This window comes from Dipodomys ordii, unplaced genomic scaffold, assembly GCF_000151885.1.
Source record: "Dipodomys ordii isolate 6190 unplaced genomic scaffold, Dord_2.0 Scaffold109, whole genome shotgun sequence".
NCBI classification, from domain to species: Eukaryota; Metazoa; Chordata; class Mammalia; order Rodentia; family Heteromyidae; genus Dipodomys; species Dipodomys ordii.
The window spans coordinates 3056810-3084247 of NW_012267325.1; the positions used below are offsets into that span (position 1 = coordinate 3056810).

General features: G+C 42.4%; 1 protein-coding gene across 1 annotated transcript; it reads right to left on the bottom strand.

Annotated features, from left to right (window-relative positions):
- Positions 1 to 1386: 1386 nt before the first annotated feature.
- On the bottom strand, positions 1387 to 26913 carry Sbspon (somatomedin B and thrombospondin, type 1 domain containing). The gene is made up of 5 exons (XM_013028419.1): positions 26142 to 26913; positions 15960 to 16154; positions 7126 to 7216; positions 4103 to 4279; positions 1387 to 1940 (listed from the first exon to the last, which is right to left on the bottom strand). The coding sequence occupies exons 1-5, from the start codon at positions 26911 to 26913 to the stop codon at positions 1823 to 1825; spliced, it is 1353 nt and encodes a 450-aa protein (XP_012883873.1). The 3' UTR covers positions 1387 to 1822.
- Between the last annotated feature and the right edge of the window lie 525 nt (positions 26914 to 27438).

Genomic DNA, 27438 nt, shown 5'->3' on the forward strand with positions numbered 1-27438 from the left:
GTTAAGCACCAAGAAGTACGTATTTCAGTTAACCCTCGGTTAGTGAAAGACTACATAATACATCTGAATCCAAAGAAATTTTCCAGATAGTTTAAATCTCAAACTCAATTCTTAAGTGAAAATTTCCCAAATCTAAAATATGTTTCAAAACTGCAATGTGCAGTGCAGACTTAGACATCGCTGGGCTGATTTTCACCAAAGCTGAGTCTGAGGGAAGGACTCTGTACTTAGGACTCTGCACTTGGCTCCGCAGCTGAATACCTAAGGATTGTTGTTCATCCTAGACCTTAACCATGCCACTCTGCCTGAGGTCCTTTCAGCTACTCATCGTAAAGGAGACTTAATGTCTCTCTCGTTTTGTGTGACATCACAGCATCTACTATGAAATGTATGCCTTCTATCAGCTATACTGCAGCCTTCCAGCCCAAACACGAGAAAGTGTATGCTGTTAAAAAAAATGTAGTAAACATATTTCAGCTTGGACTCTCAAGGATTATTTTCATTCAGACTCTAGTTTAAAAGCCTTAGAAGTTAATACTCTTAAATACAAACAGTGGTAGAATTATTATAATTAAGGCATTTGTTTCATTTATCAGTGCCAATTTTTTGCTTCGTAAAAATAACACTTTAGCCAAGTGCTGGTGGCTCATGCCTGTAATCCTAGCTACCCAGAAGGCTGAGATCTGAGGATCACAGTTCAAAGCTAGCCTGGCAGAAAAGTCTTTGAGATTCTTATCTCAATGAACTACTCAGAAAAAGCCAGAAGTGGTGCTGTGCACTAGCCTTGAGTAAAAGAAGCTTAGGGACAGCATCCAGGCCCTGAGTTCAAGGCCCAGAACTGAAACACACACACATATACACACATTATAACACTTGAAGCAACTCCTGTTGCTCTATAATGGGTGATCTTTTCAATTGACAAAGCAAATTTCTTCTTCGCCAAAAACCTTTTTCACACAGTTGTTGATTTCTCGGGAAATGCTTACTGAAATTTTAAACATTTTTCCCTGTGGAAAATTACCTGTGACAATTTGCTTAAAATAATTATGGGATGATATACGAGAAATAATGTGTTAAGAGTGTCTATATATGTACATTTTTATAGTTAGATGTTGCTTTTAGTTTCTATTTTTTTAATTTTTATTTATTTATTTTTGTCAGTCATCAGGCTTGAACTCTAGGCCTGGGCTCAGCTCAAGGCTCAAGGAGAGTACTCTACCACTTGAGCCACAGTACCACTTCCAGTTTTCTAGTGATTTACTGGAGATAAGAGTGCCAACAGACTTTCCTGCCTGGGCTGGCTTTAAACTGCCATCCTCACATCTTGGCCTCCTGAATAGCTAGGATTACAGGTGTGAGCCACCAGCACCCAGCCTTAACTTTCTATTATTATCTTTAAGTCATTGTACAAAGGAGTTTCAATTCAACATGTCAATTTATGAGTGCACTGATCCAAGTCAGTCTCCCTAAAGTGAGAAGCTTTTAAGAGATTATAAACTGGAGAGAAATCTTACAAGATTCAGAGCAGGGGCACTGGACAGCCTACCCATCATAGGCCACATAGTAATAATTCCAGTACAGACAGACAGGTACCTGTGTCGGGGCGGAAGGTCAAGGTCATAAGACCACAGAGGTTTTGAGCATGGGTAAAAATTCAAAGAAAGATACTGTACTCCTTGAGAACTCTCCCAAAAGCAGATTATGAAGAAGACACGCCCAGGACTTCTAGCCTAGCATTTGGGGAAGGTTTAAGAAGCATTAAACACAAATTAACAATATTAATTATGTTCACATACAAATTTTGAAATATTTCCTTGGCTATCTATATAAAAATGAAACTGTGGACAGCTGGACAGGAACATTGCTCCACTCGTCGGACTTTCCTCCAGGTCCCTTGACATCGAGGATTACCAATGGCTTGCCAATGGAGAGTCTGATTTCTGAAATGGGATTTTGGAAATGTTAGTTGTGCTAAAAGTGAACACAAGAAAACTCTTTATTACAGAATTATAAATTGAATCTTTTTTAAAAAATAAAACTGTATGCTGAGACCTGAGGATCACAGTTCACAACCAGCCCAGACAGGAAAATCCGTAAGACTCATTATCTCCAGTTAATCAGAGAAAAAGCTGGAGGTGGGGCTGTGGCTCAAGTGGTGAAGCACTAATCTTAAGTGAAAGGAGCTCAGTGACAGTGCCCAGGACCAGAGTTCAAGCCCCAGGGCCAGCAAAAAAAATCCCCAAAAGCAAAAACCCTGTGTGAACAGTTTTAATGCGAATTACAAATCAAGTTAAAGAATTATTGCAAATGGACTTTCTCTCCCTTAGATAAAGCATGTTACCAATGAATCCCCACCTGAGGTCATTCTCATGTTGTTTGGGGGGTCACTGTATCTGATTCTACCACTTGCTCTGAATATAAGCACTAAGTAAAGGGAAATGGTATTCTGTGTGCATTTAAATAAGAAGGGTCTAAACCAAAGTATTCCTTTCATTCCTTTCCAAGTCTTTGATTTTGTAATGAAAAACTGGGAGATGTGGAAAGAGAACAAAGGCAGATTATTAAAATCACTGTTTTTTAAAGTCAATAGTACCTGAGCTAGGGCTTAAGTGCCCACTTTATTGAGTGCAAATTGAATTATAAATTCATTTAAAGACATAATATGGATGAGGTATTCAGAAAAGCATTAAGTCTAAATATTAAGTTTCATTTGATAGGCATTCCTTAGCCACTTTATTATTCATATGGTATACTCAATATAGACCACTAGGCACAGGTGAGTAATAAACATAAGTTCAAATGATTAAATATTAAAACATGCAATGGGAATAATGAATAATTGGGAATATCAATGTTTTACTGCTTAATCTACGTTTTCCACCTGACATACTGAAAACATAATCCATGTGGGACCTAAATTGGTCCTTATCCAATAGTTTTTTCAGTGTGAAATAAACCCGTCTTAATATGAATGATAGTATAAGATTCACTGATAAATGAAAGCAGGAGGGGATAGATTTGCAGATTTTTGTTTAGAAAAATCTATAATTATATAGGATTATCATCCTGCAGAACTGAGCCAGCCACTGTCTCAGGTACAAATTCATGTGAAAAGCCCCACTACACAGTGGATCTGAGCCAAGAATGGGTTTGAACAACCTGGACAGGGTCAGTAAACTATGAGCCCTTGTAGACGAATTCCAGCCTACCTCCTGTTTGCAACGGACCATAACTAGAGTTGAGCTCTGGTACCTCACGCCTGTAATCCTAGTTACCCAGGAGGCTGAGATCTGAGGATCTCAGTTTGAAGCCAGCCTATGCAGAAAAGTCATGAGACTCTTATCTCCAATTTATCAGCAAGAAACCAGAAGTAGGACTGTGACTCAAGTGGTAGAGCACCTGCCTTGCACAAAAGGCTAAGGGACAGCACCCAAGCACTCAGTTCAAGCCCTAGTGCTGGCAACATTGGTTACTTAGTCAAGTAATTAAATGAATGAATTTTAGGACTTGAGAGCTAAAAGAAAGTTATAAATAACAATATCTTGTGACATATAACATCATATGAAACTCACGTTTCAGTGTCCAAACAGAAGGTTTGTTGGGACAAATCCAATGTATACAGTGGTCTGCCCTCATGCCTCCCTGGCCGAGCGAAGTGGCTGAGTTTGGTATATGATAGAAGCCATATAGGGTGTAAAGCCTAAATTATGGACTGGGGCATTTTCTAGGAAAAGTTTTCTGACTTCTGATTGAAGGGATTATTCAAAATCTACTGGCAAAGACTCTGATTCCATTGGTCTGAAATAGGGCCAGGAATCCGCATATTATAAATCTCTGTTTCAAGAGAGTCAGATCAAGTGGTCTGCAGAATAGCACTATGGAGCAACGGGGCTTTGGGTGGTCATTTGGTAACTTCCAAACTGACCAATTCCAATTCTGGCAGACAGAACCTCAGAATCCCAGAAGCCTTGGACAGATTATTCTCTTCACAGTCCTAATTATGCCTTCACATGTAACATGCTGGGCAGCTGTGCTAGAAAGAGAAGATAGATTCTCAGAAAGAACAATGAGAAAAGTCCTCTAATCAGTTTGTTTCTCTTACCCATCGGAGTCCAGGCCATCTCCTGAACAACGAAGGCTCACTGAGTTCATAGCTGGAGGCTGACAGTCCACACATACTGTGTATCCTTCTCGAAGGTACTGCATCCATCGAGTCAGGGGCCGGTTTTCCAGGGCACAGTGAGGCGTCAGCGACTCGGTCTTGAACTCCATACAGTAACTAAAGTAAAAGAAGTGATTATTTCACATGCTGTAACATGAGGGAGGCTAATGCTGTAGAAAATCTTAGGAAACCAGTGCATCTAGCAGACAGGAGCAGGGAAGGAGTGCATCTTCACAAGAACACATCGCGTGCATCATTCACAGAATGCATTTAAAGTCTCTCATTCACCTGTACTGGCATGAACCTAACCACAGAACCTTTCTTGTTCCTTTTCAATCCGTGACTAAATTATTTTGGTTAACATGAATGTAAAGATTTGAGTAACTTGTATCCTCCAACCAATAAATTGTGTATAAAATCACAAGCACCTGTGACTCACCTGTAATCCTAGGTATTTAGGAGATTCAGGTCTGAGGTGCAAGGTTCAAAGCCAGCCCTAGCAGACAAATCCAAGCAAAAAGCCAGAGGTTGAGGTATGGCTCAAGTGGTAGAGCACCAGCTTTCAAGAGGTAAAGGCCCTGTGTTCAAGGCCCAGAATCTATCAACACACACACACACACACAAAAGCATGTGTTTGCCAGGTGCTGGTGACTCACACCTGTAATCCTAGTTACTCAGAAGGCTGAGATCTGAAGATGGTTATTTGAAGTCAGCCTACGCTGGAAAGTCCATGAGACTCTTATCTCCAATAAACTACTCAGAAAAAGCCAGACGTGGCTCTGTGATTCAGTAGTAGACCAGTAGCCTTAAACACAAAGAAGCTCAGGGTCAAGGCCCAGGCACAGAGTTCAAGCCCTAGGACTAGGAAAACACACACACACACACACACACACCATGTTTTATAGGAAATTAGCCCTTGGTAATGTTGCAGCTAGTTAAAATATACACATACACACATATTACATATGTATATTAAATATATATTATATATAATAAGGATTTGTATGAGCCTGAAGGCCCTGAGGAAAGCTTGTCCTTGACACCAGGGCATCCCTGCGCTTTTGTGCCCCTCAAAAGTTGCTTGGGGCTTTCCCTATCTTCCCTACCCAGCCCACATGCATGGTATGGGATCATGTCAATGAGTCTTGAAGTCAAGGGTCAAAGTTGTATCAGGCACCACAAATGAAAACAGACCGGAAGCTACATTTTTCTGCAACAGGGTTAGAGTCACTTTATACTGAGCTGTGGAAAACTTTTTTTTTCTAGATTCTGAAGGCCGCAGGGACCTCCCAACTATGGGTGAATATTTAAAGCCTTAGTACTTAAAAGCAACACAATTTTCTAATTCTCCAGAGAAACAAAACATAATTTTTAAACCCCATCAATGTTGTAGAAAAAAACTTGTATTTGCAGCTCAATGGCTAATTTCTTTTCCTTTTTGTTTTTTTTCTTTCTTTCTTTTTTTCCTGTTGTTTGTGGGGCTTGAAATCAGAACCTGGGCACTGTCCCTGAATCTCTTTGTGCTCAAGGACATTGCTCTACTACCTGAACCACAACACCACTTCCAGTTTTTAAGAAGATACTTGGAGATAAGAATCTCATGGGGACTTTTCTACCCAGGCTGGCTTCAAACCTGGATCCTCAGATCTCAGCCTTCTGAGGAGCTATGATTACAGGTGTGAGCCACCAGAGCCTGGCTGGCTCATTTCTTTTGGGGGCATAGGAGAAAGTAGTACTGGGGCTTGCCTTCTTGATTAGCTTTTTCAAGCTCGAGGCTGGCACTCCACCACTTGAGCCGTACTTCGACTTCTAGCCTTTTGCTAACTAGTTGGAGATAAAAAGTCTCTGGAACTTTCCTGCCTGGGTTGACTTTGAACCTAGAACCTCAGATTTCAACGTACTGAGCAGCTAGGATTGCTGGCACGAGCCTCTGGTGGCCAGCTAATTTCTTACCAATTAAATTGTTGTAACAGATAATAGTTGTAACAGATTATACAGAAGATGTTTAGAAATTCTGCCACAACGATGTTTAACCATAGTAGTGACTGCTTATTAGTAACTTCAATGATGGTTATTGAGGTAGGAAGTTCAACAATGCATCTTCAGTCAACAAGATACTGCAGTCGTGCCTCAGTACTGTTTTCTCATTAACTGTTTATACCAGCCCCATGTGATGGGTACTCACATTCATTTTGCAGGAATAAAAAAACCCAAGGTATAACAGCTCATGGCTAGTGAGTGGCAATGTGCGAAGTGAGCATGCAGCCATCCGGTCCATGGCACAAGAATGAATCTCATTTGAGCACAGGGGTGCCTTCCAGCCTTAGTCATGAGGTTTCAAACAGGAATCCTCTGAAGTGACAGTATGCCACTTTCCATGATTCCATAAAGACTTATCAGAAGAGCATCTCATTGTAACTAATCAAATAATATTATTTGATCAGTGGTTCATGTCTGTAATCCTAGCTTCTCAGGAGTTTGAGATCTGAGGACCACAGTTCCAAAACACCCCAGGTAGAAAAATCCATGAGATTCTTATCTCTAATTAATCACCAAAAAAAAGGTGGAAGTAGACTTGTGGCTCAAATAGTAGAGTACCAGCTTTAGGCAAAAAAGCTAAAGAACAGTGCCCAGACCCTGAATTCAAGTCCAATGCAGGCTTGTATTCACGCACGTGTGCACACACACACACACACACACACACACACACACACACAGGATTATTTCAATTTTATGTAGCTTGTTTCTTCTTGGAGATCAGAACTTGAAAACGGATAAATCTTCATATCTCACAAAAACAGAGAAAGGACAAATACTTTCCTGATTCAATGATTAAGTCATGTTTTACTCAAGGTTAACGGGCAAGTATCAGTCTAAGAAAACAGTCACAAGTTCACTCTTTTGGACAGACTTGACTGCACAACTAGAAAAACATAATGATCATTTAAACAATACCAAATTACCCAGCATCCTCTGTGTGTGTAGACCACTGTGGAGATGCAACTTGTCTTGTTCTCTCTTTGTTGAATGCAGAGGTAGTTATAAAGGCAGGGACTAGAAAAGAGAGAAGTACATTGAATGCATGCCACCAAAGTACTCGGAGATCTTTCTCACAAACTTGGTTCGTGAGAACCTCTTGATCTTCTCACAAATTTTCTTCACAGACTTGACTTTCTACCTGCCTAAAGATCATTTCTAAAGCCAAAGACTTGGGCACACCTTCAAGTAGCAAGGTGAGGCTCAGTTACAAGGCGTGAAGAACCAAACTGACTGAAGATTTGTGCGCATGCAGATGGGCAGGGAGGGAACCATAGGCAAACACTTATGTCAGCAAAGATAAAATTGGAAAGGAAAGAGAGGAATCCCAAAAGAGAAGCCAGCAGGAAACAATAAAAAGATGGGGGAAAAACAAGGGGAAAAAGGATGCTTACTGTGAAATGAGAAAGAGAATGCATCTTTTTTAAAATAAAGAGAAATTTTTTTCAAAAGGAAAACAGGAACAATGAAATAAGAATAGACCAAAAAAAGAGAAGGAAAGAGAGGGAAAGAAAACCAAAGAGAAAAAAAACAATGGAAGGAGAGTAAATGGAGCGCCAGAAAGAGAGGAAAGAGAAATGATAAAAATAAAAAATAAAAAACAGAAACAATCAGTCACTGGTGGCCTGTAATAAATGTTAGGATCAGGGTTGAAACCCGCCCAGGCAGGAAATTCTGTGAGAATCTTATCTCCAATTAAAGATAAAACAACAACAACTAGAGCCCAGAAGCTTTGCCCACCATAGAATGTCCCCATGTGACTGCCCAGTGCCAGCCAGCTCAGCGAGTCCCTCACAGCTTAAGAAAGAAAGTCTCCTGCAGCCTCCTTTCAGCCTTTCCTTCTCCCAGCCCTACCCTGACTCTGCCTCTCTGGGTCAGTGAACAGAAGAGGTGCCAGGCACCCTTCCTTCTATCTCTGATTTCTTTGCCTTGTTTTTGTGTCTCATCTTTCTTTCACAATAAGTCAAGGAAGGCATTTGCTATACTTAGCACCTCCAAGTAACCTTTTGATTCCAGTCTGCTTCCAACTCAAAAAAAGAGGGGCTTACCTTATTCACCACTATACCTCTTCCTCATGTGCACACCCAATGAATAATTGTGCAATGGGTGAGTGGATGACTGAATGAATGAATGAAGTCATGGGATTGCCACCAAGGCACAGACGGCTGCTACATCTCTGTGGGCTCCTGTTCTGATACCACCACCCCTCTTTATCTATGCGTGATCATTTGCAGGACCTCTCTGGAGAAGACTAAGGTCCTAAAATACTCAAGACCCTCAAATAAGCGTGTTCTAGGTCTTACATCATCTATGCACAAGCTCCTTTAAATCTCCCTAGATTATTTATAATACCTAATATAATAAATGCTAGGTAAACAGCTATGTTTTGGTATTGTTTGAAGAATAATAACAAGAAATGGTCTGTCCATGTTGCATACAGACACATCTTCCCCCTGGGAAATTTTCCATCTTCTATTGGTTGAATGTGCAGATTCCGTGTGTGGATGTGAAAGGCTGACTACAAAAGCTTTGAGGCTGAGACAGTTCAACCGTTCTTCCTGTCTTTTGTGTTAGAACCCAGATTGTCCTGAGAAAGGTAGATAGAAGCAGATACTGATTTGTGAGGTGCCCAACCATCAGCATGAGCAAAGCAGCGTGAGGGTGCTGGTAGCTAAGAAAATGCTGTAAGCCTGTAAGCGTGTCAACTTTATCTGGCTCCTCACTGCCACAAGATGGCAGCCCTTCGTTCTTTCTTTTAGCTTTTTCATACTGAAGAGTCATGTTTCTATTAAGATGGGAATATAAGACAAGAGCAGTCTGGTGTTAGGCCACAGGCTGTCAAGGGTTGCAGATACAGTTCTTGTCTCCTGTGGTTTGGTGCCTTCATCTCTCTGGCATGAAAATTATCCACCCCTAGAGTATACCCTACCATCCCAGGCAGTGACATGTTCGTTTTCCAAATGGAGCATGTCACGCTTCATAAATGTGATTGTAGCTTTTGCATTTCTAAAATTCACAGACAGAATTAAGAGGAACAAGTGAGCACCTGTATCTGGACCTTTTTGTTCTTCTCAGACCCAGTAATCAGAAACAAAACACCTAAAGGCTTAGTTTTTCCACATGTTTTCATGTCTATTCTTTTGATATGTTTATGTATTTATTCACTAAGTGAAGGAGTAATTTACCGCTAAAGCCTTGCAGCATCATACAAGCATGAGTGTAAAATGTTTGGGCTCATAACCTTCATCCTCTTATAATTTACACTCTCTATAGCCTTACAAAGTTCCAAGGTAACATAATGTTGTAGTTCAGAAAAAAATAGGAAATTAGGAAGAAGAAAGGAAGCATGAGCATAGCTCCTGATAGAAAATCCTTAGGAATTATTTGGTAGTCAGTTTCTAGGCACCATGCTAAGTCACTTTGCATATATTCATTTAATTTCACAGTCACTTTCAGGGATAGATTCTATTATTTCTCCAGTTCCCAAGGAGGAACAAATACAATATTCATTGTATGTTAGGTGAAAACTGAAATACATGAGGGTAGGAATGCGAGGGGGGAAAACAAGGCAGAATCATGGAAGGAGTGGTACTAATCAGGATGCATTGTCCTCAGAACCTGACATATGGAAGTGTAACCTCATTGCACAACTACTTAGTTAAAAATTATAAAGGAGTGAGAGAGGGCAGAGAGGGCACAGACTAGCCCTGCTGCATCGCAGCCATTCTGTTTCTATAGTTAGCCCATCTCTAGAGTAATTCTACACCACAATTTCCATTCTTCATTTTAAAAAACCCTTTGTAGAGATAACCATTTTATTCATTAGAAAGCTGAGGTTCCTTGAAGAGAAGTTAGCTAGTATATGACTAAGCGAGAATCTCAATCCAGAAGACACCTGGTTTTTATAAGTCATCATGTTCACCAGGGTGTAGTATCCTAACCACTTAGGAAGGCTGAGCTTGGGAGGATCACAGTTGAAGGCTGCCCAAGATATACAGGCAAGATATCCCCCCCTCTATTTTTGTCAGTTGTAAGACTTGAACTCAGGCCTGGGTGCTATCCTTGAGTTTTTTCACCTAGGCATGTGCCTTGCAGAAGCACGAACCCATTTCAAAATTAACCAGTCCAAAATTTTTTTTTTAAGAGAAAGAATTGGAGGTGTAGCTCAAATGGTAAAGTATCAGCCTTGCAAGTGCGAGGCTGTGAGTTCAAACCTCAGTATTGCCAAAAAAAACATTATGTTCAGTTTCGTGCTGTGCTCATAGTTGGTGGCTATGGAGGGGGGGGGGGAGGTAGGATACCTGTTTTCAAGCCCCAACTCTTCCTCATGCTCTCACTTAGCAGTTAATGCACAAGGCTAGCATTCTACCACTTGAGCCACATCTCCACTTCTGGCTTTTTGTTGGTTAACTCAAGGTAAGAGTCTCTCCAACTTTTCTGCCTGGGCTGCTTCGAACTGTGATGCTCAAATGTCAGCCTTCTGAGAAGCTAGGATTACAGGCATGAGCCACCAGCACCTGGCTGTGGTGCATTTTAAAAGCCAGCCAGTTACTCAGAACCTTGCTTCCCCTTGTCCCTGCCTTCTGCCCTGGGGTTTGGATGTCTGGAACATTCCATTGCAAGGTCATCCTTCCCCCCTGTCAAGATTTCAGTAAAAAATAGACCAGGAGCCAGACCGCCTGGAGTGCTCCAGATCAGAACCACTCTTTAATTTATCCCACAAATATAATGTTTATTACTTAATCCTGATAAATGATTTAGAAATTAATCCTGCATATGTATTTTAGCATGTAGCTGATGCCCTGGGACAATAGCTCTCCATAATGCTGCTCCCCTTCTTGTTCCCCTTTCTGGCAACAATATTCAAATGTAATACATTCTTTGTTCACAGGCCATTTGCCAACATTTCTGGCAATCTAAGAGCCTACCATTGTTCAGTTTTACAACAACTTTCATGGCACTGCACATATTTCCTTTGAACATGAAAGAAAATTAAATTTGCTTGGGGAATTTCATAAGCCCTCTGACAGGGGTGGGGAACCATTTTTATCTGCCAAGAGTCATTTATGTATTTATACACATCCATCATGAGCCATACAAGATGATCAATACAGGCACAGGGCCACGGCAGCTGACCAGAAACATAAGATAAGAAAAGGTGTCTGTCCTGTTACATACCAAAAGATTTGGGAGTTTTATATGACCCACAGGTCTGACATTCCTCATTCCTGAGTGTCCCAAACAGAGGTGAAGAGTGCAATGGGAATTTGACAAGTAGTATTTTATGCTTCCAAACTGGAAGCATGAAGTTTATAATATGCTCCCCCAGGGATGTCCTCTTAGCAGGAAAGAATGCACATAAACATCAGTAATGTGCAAATGAATTCAGGAATTCATCCTCTTACAGTTATTTTATGATGACATATAATCATATGTATTCACTGAAATAGGGAAAATTCATTAGCCCAGTGGTATTTCCTTCATTGGCTTCAAAGGGCCTTTCTGTTTCTACTTAATTACCTGAATCTGCAGTCACAATTTTATCTGGAATGATAACAGATATCAGAAAATAATATAAGAAGATAAGTCCCTATAGAACCTGTACCTGTGAGATTTGGGTTTCCGTTCTGCTCGCTTTTCACAAGTGCTGTTTATCCTCCCAAAACTCAAACATTTTCACGTGTAAGCCAAAAATAATGGCCTTCTCCTACCATTCGTATGGTAAAGAAGATAATGGCTATCCAAAGACAGACATGCCCTCATCTCCAGAACCAGAACCATGGCACGCCATAAGGCAAAGAGGAATTAGAGTTATAGACTGGAAGATTTTTTCTTTTTTTTTAAACAATTTCTTATTGATATTAAGTGATTACATAAATTTCACAAATTTCACAGTATTGTGGGCTAGTGATACTTAGTTAAAGTCACAAATACATTTTAACCTTCACAAGGCAAGTTGTCATTATCATGGTCTACAATGATTGTGAATTCTATGTGCTTTGACAGTACATCTATTTCTTCCACATTGGGTGCTATGTACAAAATTGGAAGATTCTTATGGACATAGGATTCTTGGAATCAAGAAGTCCTGTCAGTGAAAGATGTGGCTAGAAAGAGACAGAGAGATTTGACAGTGCTGGCTGTGAGCATGGCGGGGGTGTGGGGGGGAAGAAATGAAGAAAGGAATGTAGTCAGCCTTAGAAAAATGTAAGGCAACAAACTCTCCATTCTAGCCTCCAGAAAGGAAGGTAGCCCCACTGAGTGATATCCTGATGTTAGCCCAGGAAGATTCCTGTCTGATGTCCAATCTACAGATCTAAAAGATAACAAATGCATGTCGTTTAAGTTACTAACATTGTAGTCATTTGTTAACTAACTTTTTGAGATAGTAAAAGGTCCTAGAAATCACAGTATTCACAGTATTTTCTCTAGAACCTGTTTTCTTAAGAGCAACTCTCTCTCAATTTTAGCATCTTTTGCTGTTTTGATAGACTGAGAATTTCCTCAAACCCTGGTTCCAGTAACATTAAACTTTTTCCTCCCTCAATACCCATTCTTTCTCTCCTGTTTTACTACAAACAGCAAGTAGAAACCAGCCTAGATTTGCACCCTCAACATTTTGCTTAGATAAATATTCACAGCAGTTGATCATTCACAAGCTCCACTCTCCACATACTGCAGGATGAAATCTGCTATGCTTTCTGATCTTGTGTATCAAGGACTCCATTTACAGGCCAGGCACCAGTGGATCAACCCTGTAATTCTAATTACTCAGGAGGCTGGAATATAACTGTACAAAAGCCTGCCAGGGCAGACAAAGCTGAGAGACTCTTATCTCCAACTTATCATCAAAAAGCCCAAAGTGAGATTGTGGCACAGTGGTAAAGTGCCAGTCTTCAGCAAAAATGTTAAAGGAGTGTGCAAGGATATGGGTTCAAGCCATTTATGGGTTCAAGCCTGTTTATCTACAAAAAGGCAAGGCAATGAGGGTTCTTCCTAGAGTCTGCACAAACAATATATTTTTGCTGACATTCTGATTTTAGTACAGGTAGGCCTGTGTTAAGACTCTCTCCCACAGAAGTGTATCATAATATATTTGTGGTTTTTTTAGGCCACTAAGTTTCTGACAATTTGTTATAGCAGCTGCAAAAAAAACCCAAATATATTCCCTTGTAGACTGCTATAAAGTCTGAACCAATAATACCTACACAAACTCTCTGCCATGCCAATGTGACAGATATGCTCAAAGTCACTCATAGCTTTCCTGGGTAGATGGAGACTGTTTGCTTCTTCTAATCCTCTTAGTGGAGTTTAGTGGCAGGAGTAGCAAGATAGACCATTTGTAGCGGGTATAGCCAGCCATAGAAGAAAGGAGTGGACATGACCAGGCAGAGAAGAGACTCTACCCACAAGGGCCAGGCATGTGCTAGCTTTGCCCAGGGCCACATTATCCCACAATCACACTGTTTGGCCATTGTTCCATAGCATCCCCTTCTTGACCTGGCCACAATATACTGTTGTAAAGAGACCCAGAGATAGGAAGGAAGGCACCGCAGACTGGGGGAGCAGTCAAGGGCCTAATGTGCTGAGGAAACACCTCCTGACAGTCAGATACCATACAGAAGCAGAGCGGAGTCTTTTCCTATTGAGTTGATTCTAACAGTGACCAAGAAAACCCATAGTTCATATAGTAACCTCCTCCCAGAACCTCAGTGTTAGTTGTCCTCTATGACTGCTTCTGTAAGCAACCACCTTGGAAGAAACAAATGCTTTCTTTGTACACTTAATGTGATGGCTGACTCATCATAAGACCCCCATCTCACCCCTCCACTACAGAGTGATCTTTTCCAATCCTAACTGTGATTTCAATGGTCCCTGCAGAAGATTACTCTAATGGCTCTCTAGGATTCTTCAGAAAAGAAGTGCCCCTACATGACAGCCTTGTTTTGGTATCTCAAATGGCTCTTATACTTTCCCAATATTATATAAACAAACCATGGATGGTCCCCAGCTTCAGTGGTCACTGCAGGCTAAATTCCTGTAGCTTAAAAATCTGCTGGCACCAATCCCAATTTTTTTTTTTTTACACACGCAGTTGTTTTAAAAATAGCCCCCAAAGCATAGTATTGGCCATGTAGGGCCTGTTTTCTTTGCAGAACTGTGACTCTATATCCAAGATCCACTGTCCACTGATTTGGCACAACCTCACGGTTCAAAGAACCCACACTGTCATTGACCTTTGTAGTTTCTGAATGCTCTCCCCTCTATTCTGAGAGTTCTCGCACCCTCCTCCTCTACTGCATGGCACTCCCACCGAGGCAAACTTACCCTAAGCCTCTGGACAGCCTTGTGCTGTGAGAACTTTCCCTTTCATGTCATTTGTCCAAGCACTTCCCAATAAGGCCTGCTGTGTTACAGCCTCTTATGATCATGTTTTGACCTTGATCAGCCTTGAAATCTTTCACAGCCCCTATACCTGACCACAGGATTTAACTATTCTAGTCTGTCTGACTGAATTGTTCTGCATTCTGAGCCCTGTCTCCAGGGAAGTCCTCACTGTTCCCTACCTATTTGCTCAGAGTTCCATGGGCTGCTTGCTCATTTGCTACTAACTCTACTCATTACCACAGCTGTAATTTTCTGGGATTAATTTGCTGTGATAATCTGATAACTGTGTTCCCTCCACTAGATAATGAGCTGCATGCTAGCAGGCTCTGGGTCACCTTTCTTCCCTTCCAGGGGCCCTGGCCTCCAGCCCATGCCTGATAGCAAGTCAATTCTCAATAAATAAATATGGAGTATAATAGCTTGATAAGGATTGTGTTGACATAACATTTTCCATGCTCTTATGGGAAAAAACCACACATGGTCTTTGTTATCCTGAGCAGTCACTGTTTTGCCCTATTGGGTTCAATCTGGATCAACACTGGTTTTTGTGTTTGTTTTTTTCATCTCCTTCTTTTTGAGGCTGTGGAGGTCCTAGATCATTCATGATCCAGCTCCTAGCCCCTTCATTGGCTAGTCCATAACCTCAGCTATCTTCCCTCCCTCCCTTCTCTCCTCCCCACCCATCTCTTGAGACAGAGGCCTGGCTATGTTGCCGAGCCAGGCCTTCAGCAGTTAGGTTTAAGTGATGCTTCTACCTCTGCCTCCTAAGTAGCTGGGACTATGGTTGTGTTTACCACTTTGCCTAGTCCAAGAAATTCTTTCAAATCAGCACAGTAGCCCTAGTCCGGTCAACTTAAGAGGCAAGTATTTCAAATAAATTATTTCTTTCATTTAAAAAATTGACCACTTTTTCTATCATTATCACATTTGTGCGTACACAACAGTAAGAGGTAAATTAAAATCCCATTGGATTCACAGTGGAAATAGAAAGATATTATGGCTGTATTTAAGTCCTCTGTCACATGCATTATTCTGAGGGCTAGGGCTGTAGCTGGGGGGGTGGGGGGGTGGAGAGGGGCGGGGAGCACCATGTCCACGTGATTTATTATTGAATGCATGCACAAAGAAAATAAGCCATTAGGTTTAAAAATCACACTGAGGGAAGGGAGGAATAGGCAAGCATTTGTGCAGCGGGTCATTAATGTCTTTATGAAGCATTTCCGGAGCTTCCTATCTACTTGGGGCAGAGCAGCCCAGCCCACCGCCTGCAGAGTGTGGAACTTTCCCCTGACAGCAAACGGCCTTTGATGGAATGAAGCGGTTAAGAAGTCATCAAAGATAACAAGGATAGAGACCAGGAAGACACCAATACCAAAGGAGTGCCCGCAGTCCTGGCCCTGTGACGTGGAGTACTCCAGGCAACCGGCTCTCTCTTCCAGGGGCGGGCAGGGCGCCCCACCGTTCTGGGGCTCCTGGCGCACCACGCGCCTGCGCACGCGTGATGTTGGCCTGCACTGGCCTGCACAGCCACTCCAAGGGCTCCACTCTCCAACAAAGCAGGGCCGAGCTGGAAAACAGCAGAACAGGTTGGTCACCTGAGTAAAACCACCCAAGCTGCCAGGTGGTTCCTGCCAACACAAACAATGGAGGGTAGCCCAAGTCAACTTCACCTTGATCATAGCCATCTATCAGGGGAGCGCACAAAGCAGGTCGCAGTTTACATTGACTCCACCAGCCCTGATGGGTAACTGATAATTAAGTACCTCTGAGAGGCAGGCAGATACTCTGGGATCCGAAGCCAGGTTCACACACCCAAATAAATTCCTTCAGGCTACTTCCGCATACCCCCAAAGACATCTTTGCTTTTGTTTTGTCCTTGCTATTAACTTTATCTGTGCCTGCTCATAGTATTATTTTCTTTTATATATCATGTAGTTTACATACATATTTATGGAGTACAGTGTGCTCTTTAAATACATGTGTGCAACGGGTTACGATCAGAGCTAGATAACTGGCATGTCTACCACCTCATATTTAGGTATCCTCGATTGTTTAGAACGTTCAGCAGCAGGGCTCTGCTGGCTCCTATCTGAAATCCTAGTTACTCAGAAGACTGCATTCTAAGGATCATGGTTCAAAACCAGCCCAGGCAGACAAATCCAAAAGACTCTTACATTAATCACCAAAAAGCTAGAAGTGAAGCAGTGGCTCATGCGATAGTGTCAACCTTGAGCAAAGAACCTAAGTGACATTACGCAGGCCCTGAGTTCAAGCCCCAATTCCAGCATCAATCCCCCCCACCCCTGGAAGAAAAAAAAACAAACCCTAAATCACACTCGAAATCTTCTCTACCAGCCATTTGAAATACAAAAGTTATTATCCCAGCCATAATCACCCTACTGTGCTATAATTAATTTGTTTCTCCTTAACTTTATTCACATATGGATAGTCATTTTCTCTCCATCCTCTCTGCTCAGAGTATTTGTTATTTAATAATAATGCATATTCATATATAGACAACATAGGGAGAGGGGAAAGAAATTTGAAGAAGAAAATGTATTTTCATCCACCAATAAATCTCATCACTTACCCAGTCAATTCTTCTCAGCAAATGTATTGACCTGTAGCTTAAGGCCACATACAGGGTCTGTACATTCTAGGCTTCTCCCTCTTTCTCTGATCTCATCCTCCCTGGATCACAGACTTATGATCTAACTGTAAGAGCTAGAATTCAGAGATGAGCAGTCAGCAGCTATGAACAGAGAAAGTGAGGGCAAGACTAGATTTGGTTCTAGTCTTATTCTAATCAGTACAAGTACACATTTGGTACATGGTAGAACTCAGCTGGTTTTTTAGCAACTGGGCATGTGCCAGATTGCTCTCTAGAGTCAAATGACATGTCTTAGGACTAACCTGATGGGTAAAGCCAATCAGTTTCTCATTGATTACCAGATCTGAAGATGGGATTCAGATTGCAGTTTTCTTACCCATGACTATCAAATCAATTGATTTTGTTATTAATTATTCCAATGAAAGCTTTAATGAATCATTTTAAAGGACAGTAATGAGTTTTTATTTTATTTTATATTAATTAATTGATTCTCTAATCAATTAACTAATGTGTGCTTGTGATGGGAGTCTTATGTTAGTCAGGCCAGTTCCATTTCCTGAACCCAAGTTCACCTCAGCCTCTTCAGTACTGGGAGTACAGATGTGTGCCACCTTGCCAGCCTGTAATGAATATTTAAATTGAGTTGTTTCTGGGTTCGAAAGAGAATATAAGAGAATAAAAGAAAAAGAAGACAAAATACTTCTGAAACAAATGATAAAACTTTCATTGCCACAAAATGAGACCCACTTTTCCTATTACCTTCATACTTTCAAGTTCTTGGCATTTTGTGCTGGAAATCACTCTGACTGCTTTCCAACCTTGATTTGTATTTCTGTCAGTTTGTATGTGAAAACTCATTTTGCCTATCAGCACATTCTAGTTTAGGGTTCATGGTCTGGGAAAGACATATTTGGCAGCACATAGCTTACCTCTGACATGAAAAGGATCACAGACAACATCACATGTCAGTAATTTTAAATTTTCAATACTATGTTTTGTAATCTTTAAGCAGTTGTACAAAGGGATTTTAATTCAACAAGTCAGCTTATGAGTATACCACTCCCCTCCCACAAAGCTATTTTAAGCATGACTTTCTTTCACTTTAAAATCTATTGGTCTCAAAAACCAACTATGCTAAAAATCAAGAATAAGCCATATTAATTTTTATTTATTTTATTTCAATTTTTGCAAGTCCTGGGGCCTGAACTTAGGGCCTGGGCACTGTCTCTGAGCTTTTGTTGCTCAAGGTTAGCACTCTACCACTTGAGCCACAGCACCACTTCCGGCTTTTTCTGTTTATGTGGTACTGAGGAATAGAACCCAGGACTTCATGCATGCTAGAAAAGCATTCTACCACTAAGCGACATTCGCAGCCCCATAGTGTTTATTTTTTATCTGCATGCATAAATCTTTTGGAAAAATCAGTAACAGTTCACTTTTTGCTCTGCTCACCTCTTGTTGACCCCTTCCTTTTTATTTTCATGATACCATTACTTCATTGCCCATTCAGCCAAAAGACATGCAGACTGGGAGCGAGTTTGAGGACTGCTATGTCCTTAATTCTGTAAATACAACACTTCTTCATCCTTGAGTCTAGATAGTCCTGCCCTGATGTGTTGGACCTGAAAAATACTTAATACTTTTGGGTTTTTTTTTTTTTTGCCACTCCAGGAGCTTGAACTCTGGGCCTGGTCACTGTTCCTGACCTTTTGTGCTCAAGGCTAGCATTCTACCACTTGAGACACAGTTTTACTTCTGGATTTTTGTGGTTAATTGGAGATAAGAGTCTCATGGACTTTCGTACCCAAGTTGCCTTCAAACTGTGATCCTCTCAACCTTCTGAGTGGCTAGGTTTATAAGAGTGAGCCACCAGCTCCTAGTAAGATATTTTACATGCATTTATTTCAAATGTTAATATTAGGACTATAATATAAAGTTTGCACTGTTAATAAAAAATGTAGTAATATCGCCTTCAGTTTACCCTATCCATATTGTGAAGGAGCATATTGGGAAGAACTTTCTGACTAAATTTAGGTTCTTAGGAATTCTTTAACAAATGTGTTTCTTGACCAACATTTAGTTTATTTGGTTTCGTCCCATTGTTGAAGTCCTAAAAATCACAGATTCATTACATCAGTTGTTGTTCTTGTTGCTAAGTTTGTCCTTGACAGAAAGCTATTTCCTGTTTTTCCAATCCATGACTTCAAAAGCCCTATAAAGAGCCAGCCACAGTGCTGCATCTATAGTCCCAGCTATTAGCAACTGAGGCAGGAGGATGATCACTTAAGCCCAGGAGTTTGAGACTAGCCTGGCAACTTAGTGAGACTGTCTGAAAAAGGTAAATAAAATAAAATAATTAAATAAAAAAATGACCATAAAGAGAATCACAAAGTCCAGGAACATGACATAAATCTTTATGACTTTATCATAAGATAAAATGGGTAAAATATCATAAAGAATCACATGAATAAAAAAAGAGTTCCAGAAAATATTATTGTGTGTTGGTAGGTTAATCTCAGGTATTATCTTCTAAATCAAGATTTTATTTTTGATTCACTTGTGAACTTTTGACTATTTGCACTGGAAGTCATCATAGATCACAAGAGATCTTTGGTCACAGAGGTTAAGGGAAGCACAGGAACTTCTGACAGATTTATTACAAGTCATATATTACAGCTGGATGACACACATTTCCTTTTGAACTATTCCATTAACATTGTCCTTTTCCCCATTGAAGCCTGTCTAATTCACATCGATATACAGCATTCTAAAATATTCTCTGTGTCTAACTTGGTTACCAGCTGTTACCGGAAGCTGGTAGATTGTCTTACCTGGGCAGCTAGAGGCATGATTGCCCCAGAGTCCAAGCTTATCACAGCTTCTTAACTACTGATAGGATTCCATCACATCATCTCATCCCATGCAAGGGAAGGAAGGCTAGAATCCATGGATTCAGGAAACTCCTCAAGCTTTTTCTTCTCTTTTTTTGTTTAAACTCAGACCAGGTTTCCCGAAGAAACAATCCACATCATGAGATATGGGTTTGAAAGCAAGTCATGTCTTTGGGAGGTGATTCCAGGAAGCACCAGAAGGGAGTAGAGCCACAAAGTAGATATCTAGGTTGCCACTGGAAGGTTGAGTGAGCACCTCTAGAACTCAGCTCACTGGGAAGTGAAATAATGGATAGTCCAGAATATAAAGAATGACTGAGCCCTTCTTTTTTTTTTTTTTTGGTCGGCCGTGGGGCTTGAACTCTGGGCCTGGGGGCTGTCCCTCAGCTCTTCAGCTCAAGGCGAGCGCTCTACCACTTGACTACAGCGCCACTTTTGTTTTCTGGTGGTTTATTGGAGATAGGAGTCTCACGGTCTCTCCTGCCTGGGCTGGCTTTGAACCGTGATCCTCAGATCTCAGCCTCCTGAGTAGCTAGGATTACAGGCGTGAGCCACCAGCGCCCGGCGACTGAGCCCTTCTTAATTTACCAATCTATCCCAAGAGCTTTCTGGTTCTCATAAACCCCTAAATCCAGACACAGGGGAGTGGCCAAGAACAGCTATATATGTCAGTGATGAACCAACACATAAGAGTGGAGCACATTTTCTCATGACCATATAGTTTGGATAGCAAGTCATATGCAAGCAAAATTCCCTTAGAAGATATACATTATTTTGGGGGGTGGGGGGAAGTATTTACTTTGTAAACTCATTTCATTGGGGTTTCAAAAGCATCCTTATCTTTTAAAACTTAAATTTGTATCTTCTTTTTTTCTAGTTTACATGATGTGTAAAATTCTATTTGTCTAATGAAGTCCATGGCTTTGCTAGCATTTCTTTATCTAGTTAATGTCTGTAAACCTTTCAGGACTAGATAACACGGAGGTAAAAATACTGATCAGTTCACAGGAGCTTTTTGAAGGGTAACTAGGGCCTTGGACAATACAGTCTCTTTTGGTTCTCAGAGAACCCATGGCAAGGTTGTATAGAAAAGGAACAGATAGCAGATATTTAAAATTGTGTTACCATGACATGAGTGTGTTTATGAGGATGCTGGCAGAGGTGGGGGAGGGGGAGAAATGTTTTCATTTTCCTTCCACAGAGTATCAAGAAGTAATAGCTATGCATAAATGGGTATAGCTGTGAGCAAATAAAATATATAGAGAGTATTTCCATAGAAACTATTATGACTATTTGAACTTGATGTGGAGGAGAAAGCAGTTGGTTGTGGGTGGCCTTAGACATTGAGATGGCAAAAAGCCAAGCAAGCAAGGCTAAATTACAGAGGAGAGCGCTTGACTCTGTGTGATTAGCTAAGGAGACACTGCTACAAGAAAACGAGAACAAGGTTTTATGCTGAAGAAGAAATGATCTAAACACTGGTTTACAAAGCAAAGTACTCTTTCTTGAATAGAAGGTTAATTTGTGGTTCTCTGTAGGCTGTGTATATGCATGTGTGTGTGTGTGTGTGTGTGCACGCGCGTGTGTTGCACCATCACGAAAGGCATTAGAAAAACACCTTTTCTTATTTATTCATTGGTAGGTACCTACGGAGAATACTGTGTTCAGTTCTGTTGGTACAACTCACCAAACTGTGAATGGATCTGGAGAAAATCCAGCCAACTGCAAAATGAAAGGTGTCCAGCTAAGAGTCCCTTGTGTTTGCAAGTTCATGCTGGGAGTGAAAGGAACATTTGGAAATGGTATGACAGCAAGTGGTACTGAGACAATAAACACAAAATCCTTTCGACCGTCTTTTGAAACTCATGAGTGAGGGAAATTGTGATCCAGTAAAAGGGAATACCCCCCTTCACACTACAGATAATAAAATGAAAGGAGGTGCTTGTTACTTGTAAGATGTAGTACTGGAAGGGGATGTAAATATATTAGAAAGGACTTGAAGGACAACCAAGAGAGGTTAAAGAGGTCCTTAATTTAGAAAATAATGTTCCTTCCAGGTGACACCTCCTGTATTCACCACGCTAGTCTTGGTTGAGAACCCCAGTGCTTTTGGCTATAGGAGCCTCTGATTTGCCCCTCTCGCCCTGCTCTCTTTCTCTCTTTCTATGGACCTTCACTCAGTGTTTTGGCTTCTACTAATGAGCAGACTACATCTAGTCATGTAGAATGTTATGTAGGGAGGACTTAGCCAATGCCTTTTTATTTATTCTTTCATGCATTCAACAAATACTGAATACTTAGTGTGTTCCTAGTACCAGATATCAAATAAAAAATTATCACAGTTTTTGGAAGCAACAACAAATTATAGAGCTGTGACAAGGCAGGAAATAGCAAACTTCAAGAGAAAGTATAGTGTTGAGGAAAGGACCCTTCTCATCAAGAAGAGCTCCTCAACTAGACACCAGTGCCTCATTCCATTGATTGTAGCTACTCAGAAGGCTGAGATCTGAGAATCACAGTTCAAAGTCAGCCCAAGTATGAAAGTTCTTGAGACTCTTATCTCCAGTTAACCACCAAAAAGCTGGAAGTGGACCTGTGGCTCAAGTGGTAAAGCCTTGAGCAAAAAAGCTCAAAGACAGGCTCAGGGACCAGGCCTTAATTTCAAGCCATAGAACTGGAACAAAAATAAATAAATAAAATAAAAAAGGCTTGGATGGATCTAGAGCTTATTGTATTGTCAGGTTTCATTAGAAAGTAAGCACCTCAGTTCCTCAAGAGACTAAACATAGTGGTCCCCTATGATCTAGCAATCCCACTGCTGGGCTTTTACCCAAACAATCACAAACAAGGCAACACTAAAATTACCAGGACAACTATGTTAATTGCAGCATTATTTACCACAATTACGATATGGAACCAACCCAGATGCCCCTCGGTAGATGAATGAAACAAGAAAATGGGGTATTATACACAATGGAATTCTATGTTTCCATCAGAAAGAATGATATCGCCCCATTTGTAAGGAAATACAAAGACTTGGAAAAATCACATTGAAATGAAGTAAGCTAAACCCAAAGAAACATAGGCTCTGTGGTTTCCCTCATTTGTAATAATTAGTATATGTCTAAGATAATCCTAGCAGAGGATCACAATATCTCAATAGTTATGTACATATGACTATATAAAATTATGCTAATTGAGATGAACTCCAAATATTGAAACAAGAGGTTTTTTGTTTTTAATGTACTATGTGAAGTTATTCCTTTTTGGGTTTTTTCCCCTCCTCTTTGGTTTATCCCCTGTTGTCACTGGTTTTGATTTTGGTACCCTGCTTATGTATATATATATATATATATATATATATATATATATATATATAATTTGGGGAAGGGAAGGGGAATAACAAAATGTTGAGACAAAGGACAAAAGTTGAACTAACGCACTATGTCGGAAATGAACTTTACAACTTTTCAGGGGAGGGAATCGGGGGGAATGGGGGAGAGAGAAAGTGGGAGAAAACAAGGAAGGGGTAACAATGTTCGACAAGAAATGTACTCATTACCTTACTTACGTGACTGTAATCCCTCTGTACATCACCCTTACAATAAAATAAAATAAAATAAAATAAAGCTCCTTTCACCGCGCTTGCCTAACCTTTCCCCACTCATCTAGAATGCCTGAATCTCTTCAGAGCCGACGACATCCCCCCCCCCTGTCCTGTTCACTGTTTATCCTCCGCGCTTGGCACAGCTAATCATGACCGTCTCAGTGACCCCTTCTGCTGAAGACCTCTCTGTTACTCTTAAGGATTAGGTTGCCCAGAACTTCCTTTGCAAAGTCTTCCTTGAATTCCTCAGCTCTAGATTTTTCCTCCCAGATCACCTATTTTGGTCATAATTCTCCTTCATCCCCAATTTCAGTTTCAGGAATCCACAGCAAACCATTGTGTGAAAATATTAAATTCAAAACCTCCAGAAATAAATAATTCATAAGTCTTGAAGCGTACATTGTTCTGAGCAGTGTGATAAAATCTCATACTATGCTTCCCTGTCTCACCTTGGATGTGAATCATCCCTTTGTCCAGTGTATCAGTGCTGAATAGGCTACCCTGTCACAAGTCACTTTGTAGCCATCTTCTTCGTTATCAGATCAACTGTGGAATATCTGTAGTGTGTTTTATATTTAAGTAATCTTTACTTCATAGTAGTCCTAAAGCACAATAATAACTATGCAAAGGCATCACCAGGGCATAAAACATGGGAGGATAGATTAATGTGGACAGCTATATCACAGCATTGCAATGATACAGGAAAAGTCATAGTAGACCTAGAGTTAGTATTACCTATCTTTTCAGGCATCCACTGGGTGTTTTGGGATGCACCACTTGCAAATAGGAGGGGACTCTATTGAGCATGTTACACTCATTTTTGCATGTATTCCTGGCTAGACGAGGAACTCCATCCCCAATATCTTTCCATCTCTGTGCATAGACCTGGATATGTTATCTGCACTACATAAATCCTCTGATTATCTTTCAAATATAGACAAGCTCCTTGTGAGCGAATGACTGCAGAAGTGGGAGGAGCTTTACTTGAGTCATGCAGGTCAGGAGGCAAGAGGTTTAAGAGGCTGTGAGGGATGTTGGGGGACATCTGGCTTGAGGATGCTTCATTTCCTGAATACCTGCCTTTCCTCCCTTAATTTTAGAGGTATAATACCACGCTCTTGGAGCAGAACCTACAAGGAAGTTTATCAAAAAGAAAATCTCTATTCACAAGGTAAATCATTAGCTCTTAACTAGAGTCAACAAATCAGATTTTCTGAGCATCAGGCCTAGGGATTGGTCTGGCCTGGGCCTGGGAGCCCCTTCCCTTGGCAAAAGGCAGAAGCACTCAGCCCCATATGGTCTCCTGCTCTCAGGGCCTGAGGACCCCGTGCTGGGATCCTGAAGCTTGAATGTGTGTGGGCTCACAAAAGGTGTGGGTTCTGGGGCAGCGAGACTAAGAAGGAGCGTTGCCACTTTTGACTTTCAGAGCTAGCTGCTCTCAGATGAACACTCTGGTTCTTCAGGACTGTGCTCACCATGTCTTCCCTTACTTTTTAACCCAATCAAGCCAGCATTTACTGCACTCTCCAGAGTGGAGAGGGTCTGTGAGCTAATGTGGGAAAGACCCGACTCTAACAGAAAACCAGCAAGATGAAAAAACACAACAGGAGCTGGTTGTGAGTCACACCTATAACCCTAGCTACTCAAGAGGCTGAGATGTGAGGACTGTGGTTCAAAGCCAGCTCAGGCAGGAAAGTCTGTGAGACTCTTATCTCCAACTTAGCCACCAAAAAAGCCTGGATAGAGTTGTGACTCAAGTGGTAGAGTGCCATGCGTGAGCAAAAAAGCTCAGGGACAATGCCCAGGCCCTGAGTTAAAGTGAAGGACCTCTCCCCCCCCCCCCCCACACAGACACACACGGGACTTTGAAATAAAAATCCTGAGGCTACATAGGTAAAACCGAATCCTAAGAGCATACTGAACTGAGCTACATCATAGAGTCCAGAGGTGAAGAGTCCTCAGTTCTCCCAGAATTTGCTCTTTAAAGAGAAGGGCCCTCTCCATGCAAGCGTAACCCAAAGTGGGATGGATACACTTTCTTTCTCCTGGAGGTTCACTGAATCTGGCCGAGCCTGGCCTAAGGGCTCCGCCCTGGCAGTGACATCTTTCCAGAACTATGCGGCCCTACCTAGCTGGAGCTCCTGAGTCACAGAGGGGATCTCACATTCTTCCAAAGGATGAGCAGAGGGCCCTAGCCGCAGCCAGCCAGACCCTGCTGGGGAGGGGTGCTGCGGAGCTGTCTTAGCTGGGGAAACGGAGAGGCCCTAAGCGGACTGAGCTGGGTATGCTGGATGGAGGTGGCTGGGATGGGCTGGAACGGATGGATTGGACTGGACGCGCTGGAATGGAAGGGACTAGGAGAGCTCTAGCTTTGGGGCTGCAGACCAGTGCCAGCTGGCTGTGGGCGAATGGCTGGTGTCGCTCCCCGGGCCCCCGGCCACCCACCTGGGCATGCCCTGGCGTAGTCGAAGCAGCAGTCCCCAGCGAGGCGGCAGGCTTGGTCGCAGAAGCAAGTCCCGTAGACCCTGTCCAGCCTCCAGCCTCGGGCGAAGCAGGCTGGGTCCCGGCCCGGGCAGCAGCGCCCGGCCTCGGCGCAACCCGCTAAGACCCCCGGCCACAGTCGCGCCAGCGCGCACAGCACCAGCCACAGGGCCCTCGAGGCCATCGCTCCGACGGCACCTGCCAACGCCACGGGCCCTGGGAACAAGCGCTCGGCTCGCACCAGCCCCGGAGCCGCCAGAACCGTCCGTCCGAAAAGCACGGGTCGGCCGGGCCCCGCGCCGCCGCCCCCGCCCTCCGCGGCCCTGGGTCCTCGGCCCTCCGCCCTTCCCCGCGGCCCCTCCCCAGCCTGGCCCCGCGCCCGACGGGCTCCGGGTTGGGGTGGCCCCGGCCCAGGTGGGACGCGCCCACAGCCCGCGCTAGGGCGCCACCCACTCGTCGCGGCTGCCAGCCTGTGGGTCGGCCGCGCCCCAGCCCCGCGCGGGGCACGGCCCAGGGGAGGGGGAGACCGGAAAGCAGGTGCTCCGCGGGCGGGAGAGGGGTGTGGGGAGCCGGCTGCATCCACGAACCCGGCCCAGAAAGACTTCTTTTTTTTTTTTTCTAATTTTTTCCGGCTCCAAACTTTGCTTCTTGATCTCTGGGGACCAATTAGGGACCACTGGACCGAGAGCCTAACGGATGTCACCAGCACCCACCCTGACCTGGTGCAGCCACCCATTCTACAGCGGTCTACAACTTTCTGCGTCTCCTTCGGACCCAGAGAAGGGGAGATGAACTGGGGACGCAACTTTTTTTTCCCCCCCTGCGACTTATAGTGGGATTTTTCTGCCCCAGGAAAACACCACTCTGCTCAGTGACACTTAATCAATGTATAGGATAACTATGAAATGTAAATAACGAAGTAATCCCCCTCAATTGTATCTTAGTCTCTGGTTGCTTTCCCGGACTTCTGGCTCGAAGCTAACAGTCTACCACCTGAACCACAGCTCCACTTCCAGCTTTTTTTTCCTTTTTCCTTTTTGGCGGGTGATTGACGATGAGTCTCACTGACTTTCCTACCTGGGGTGGCTTCAGTGATTCTCAGATCTCTGCCTCCTGAATAGCTAGGACTACAAGCTTAGCCACCAGTGCCCGGTGGTAACTCCCATTTTAACAGACTATTTGCCTATCTCTAGGTTTTATTCCGTTGTTTGTTTGTTTACCTGTTTTTTCTTTTGTTTTTGAGGGACTGGGGATTGAGTAC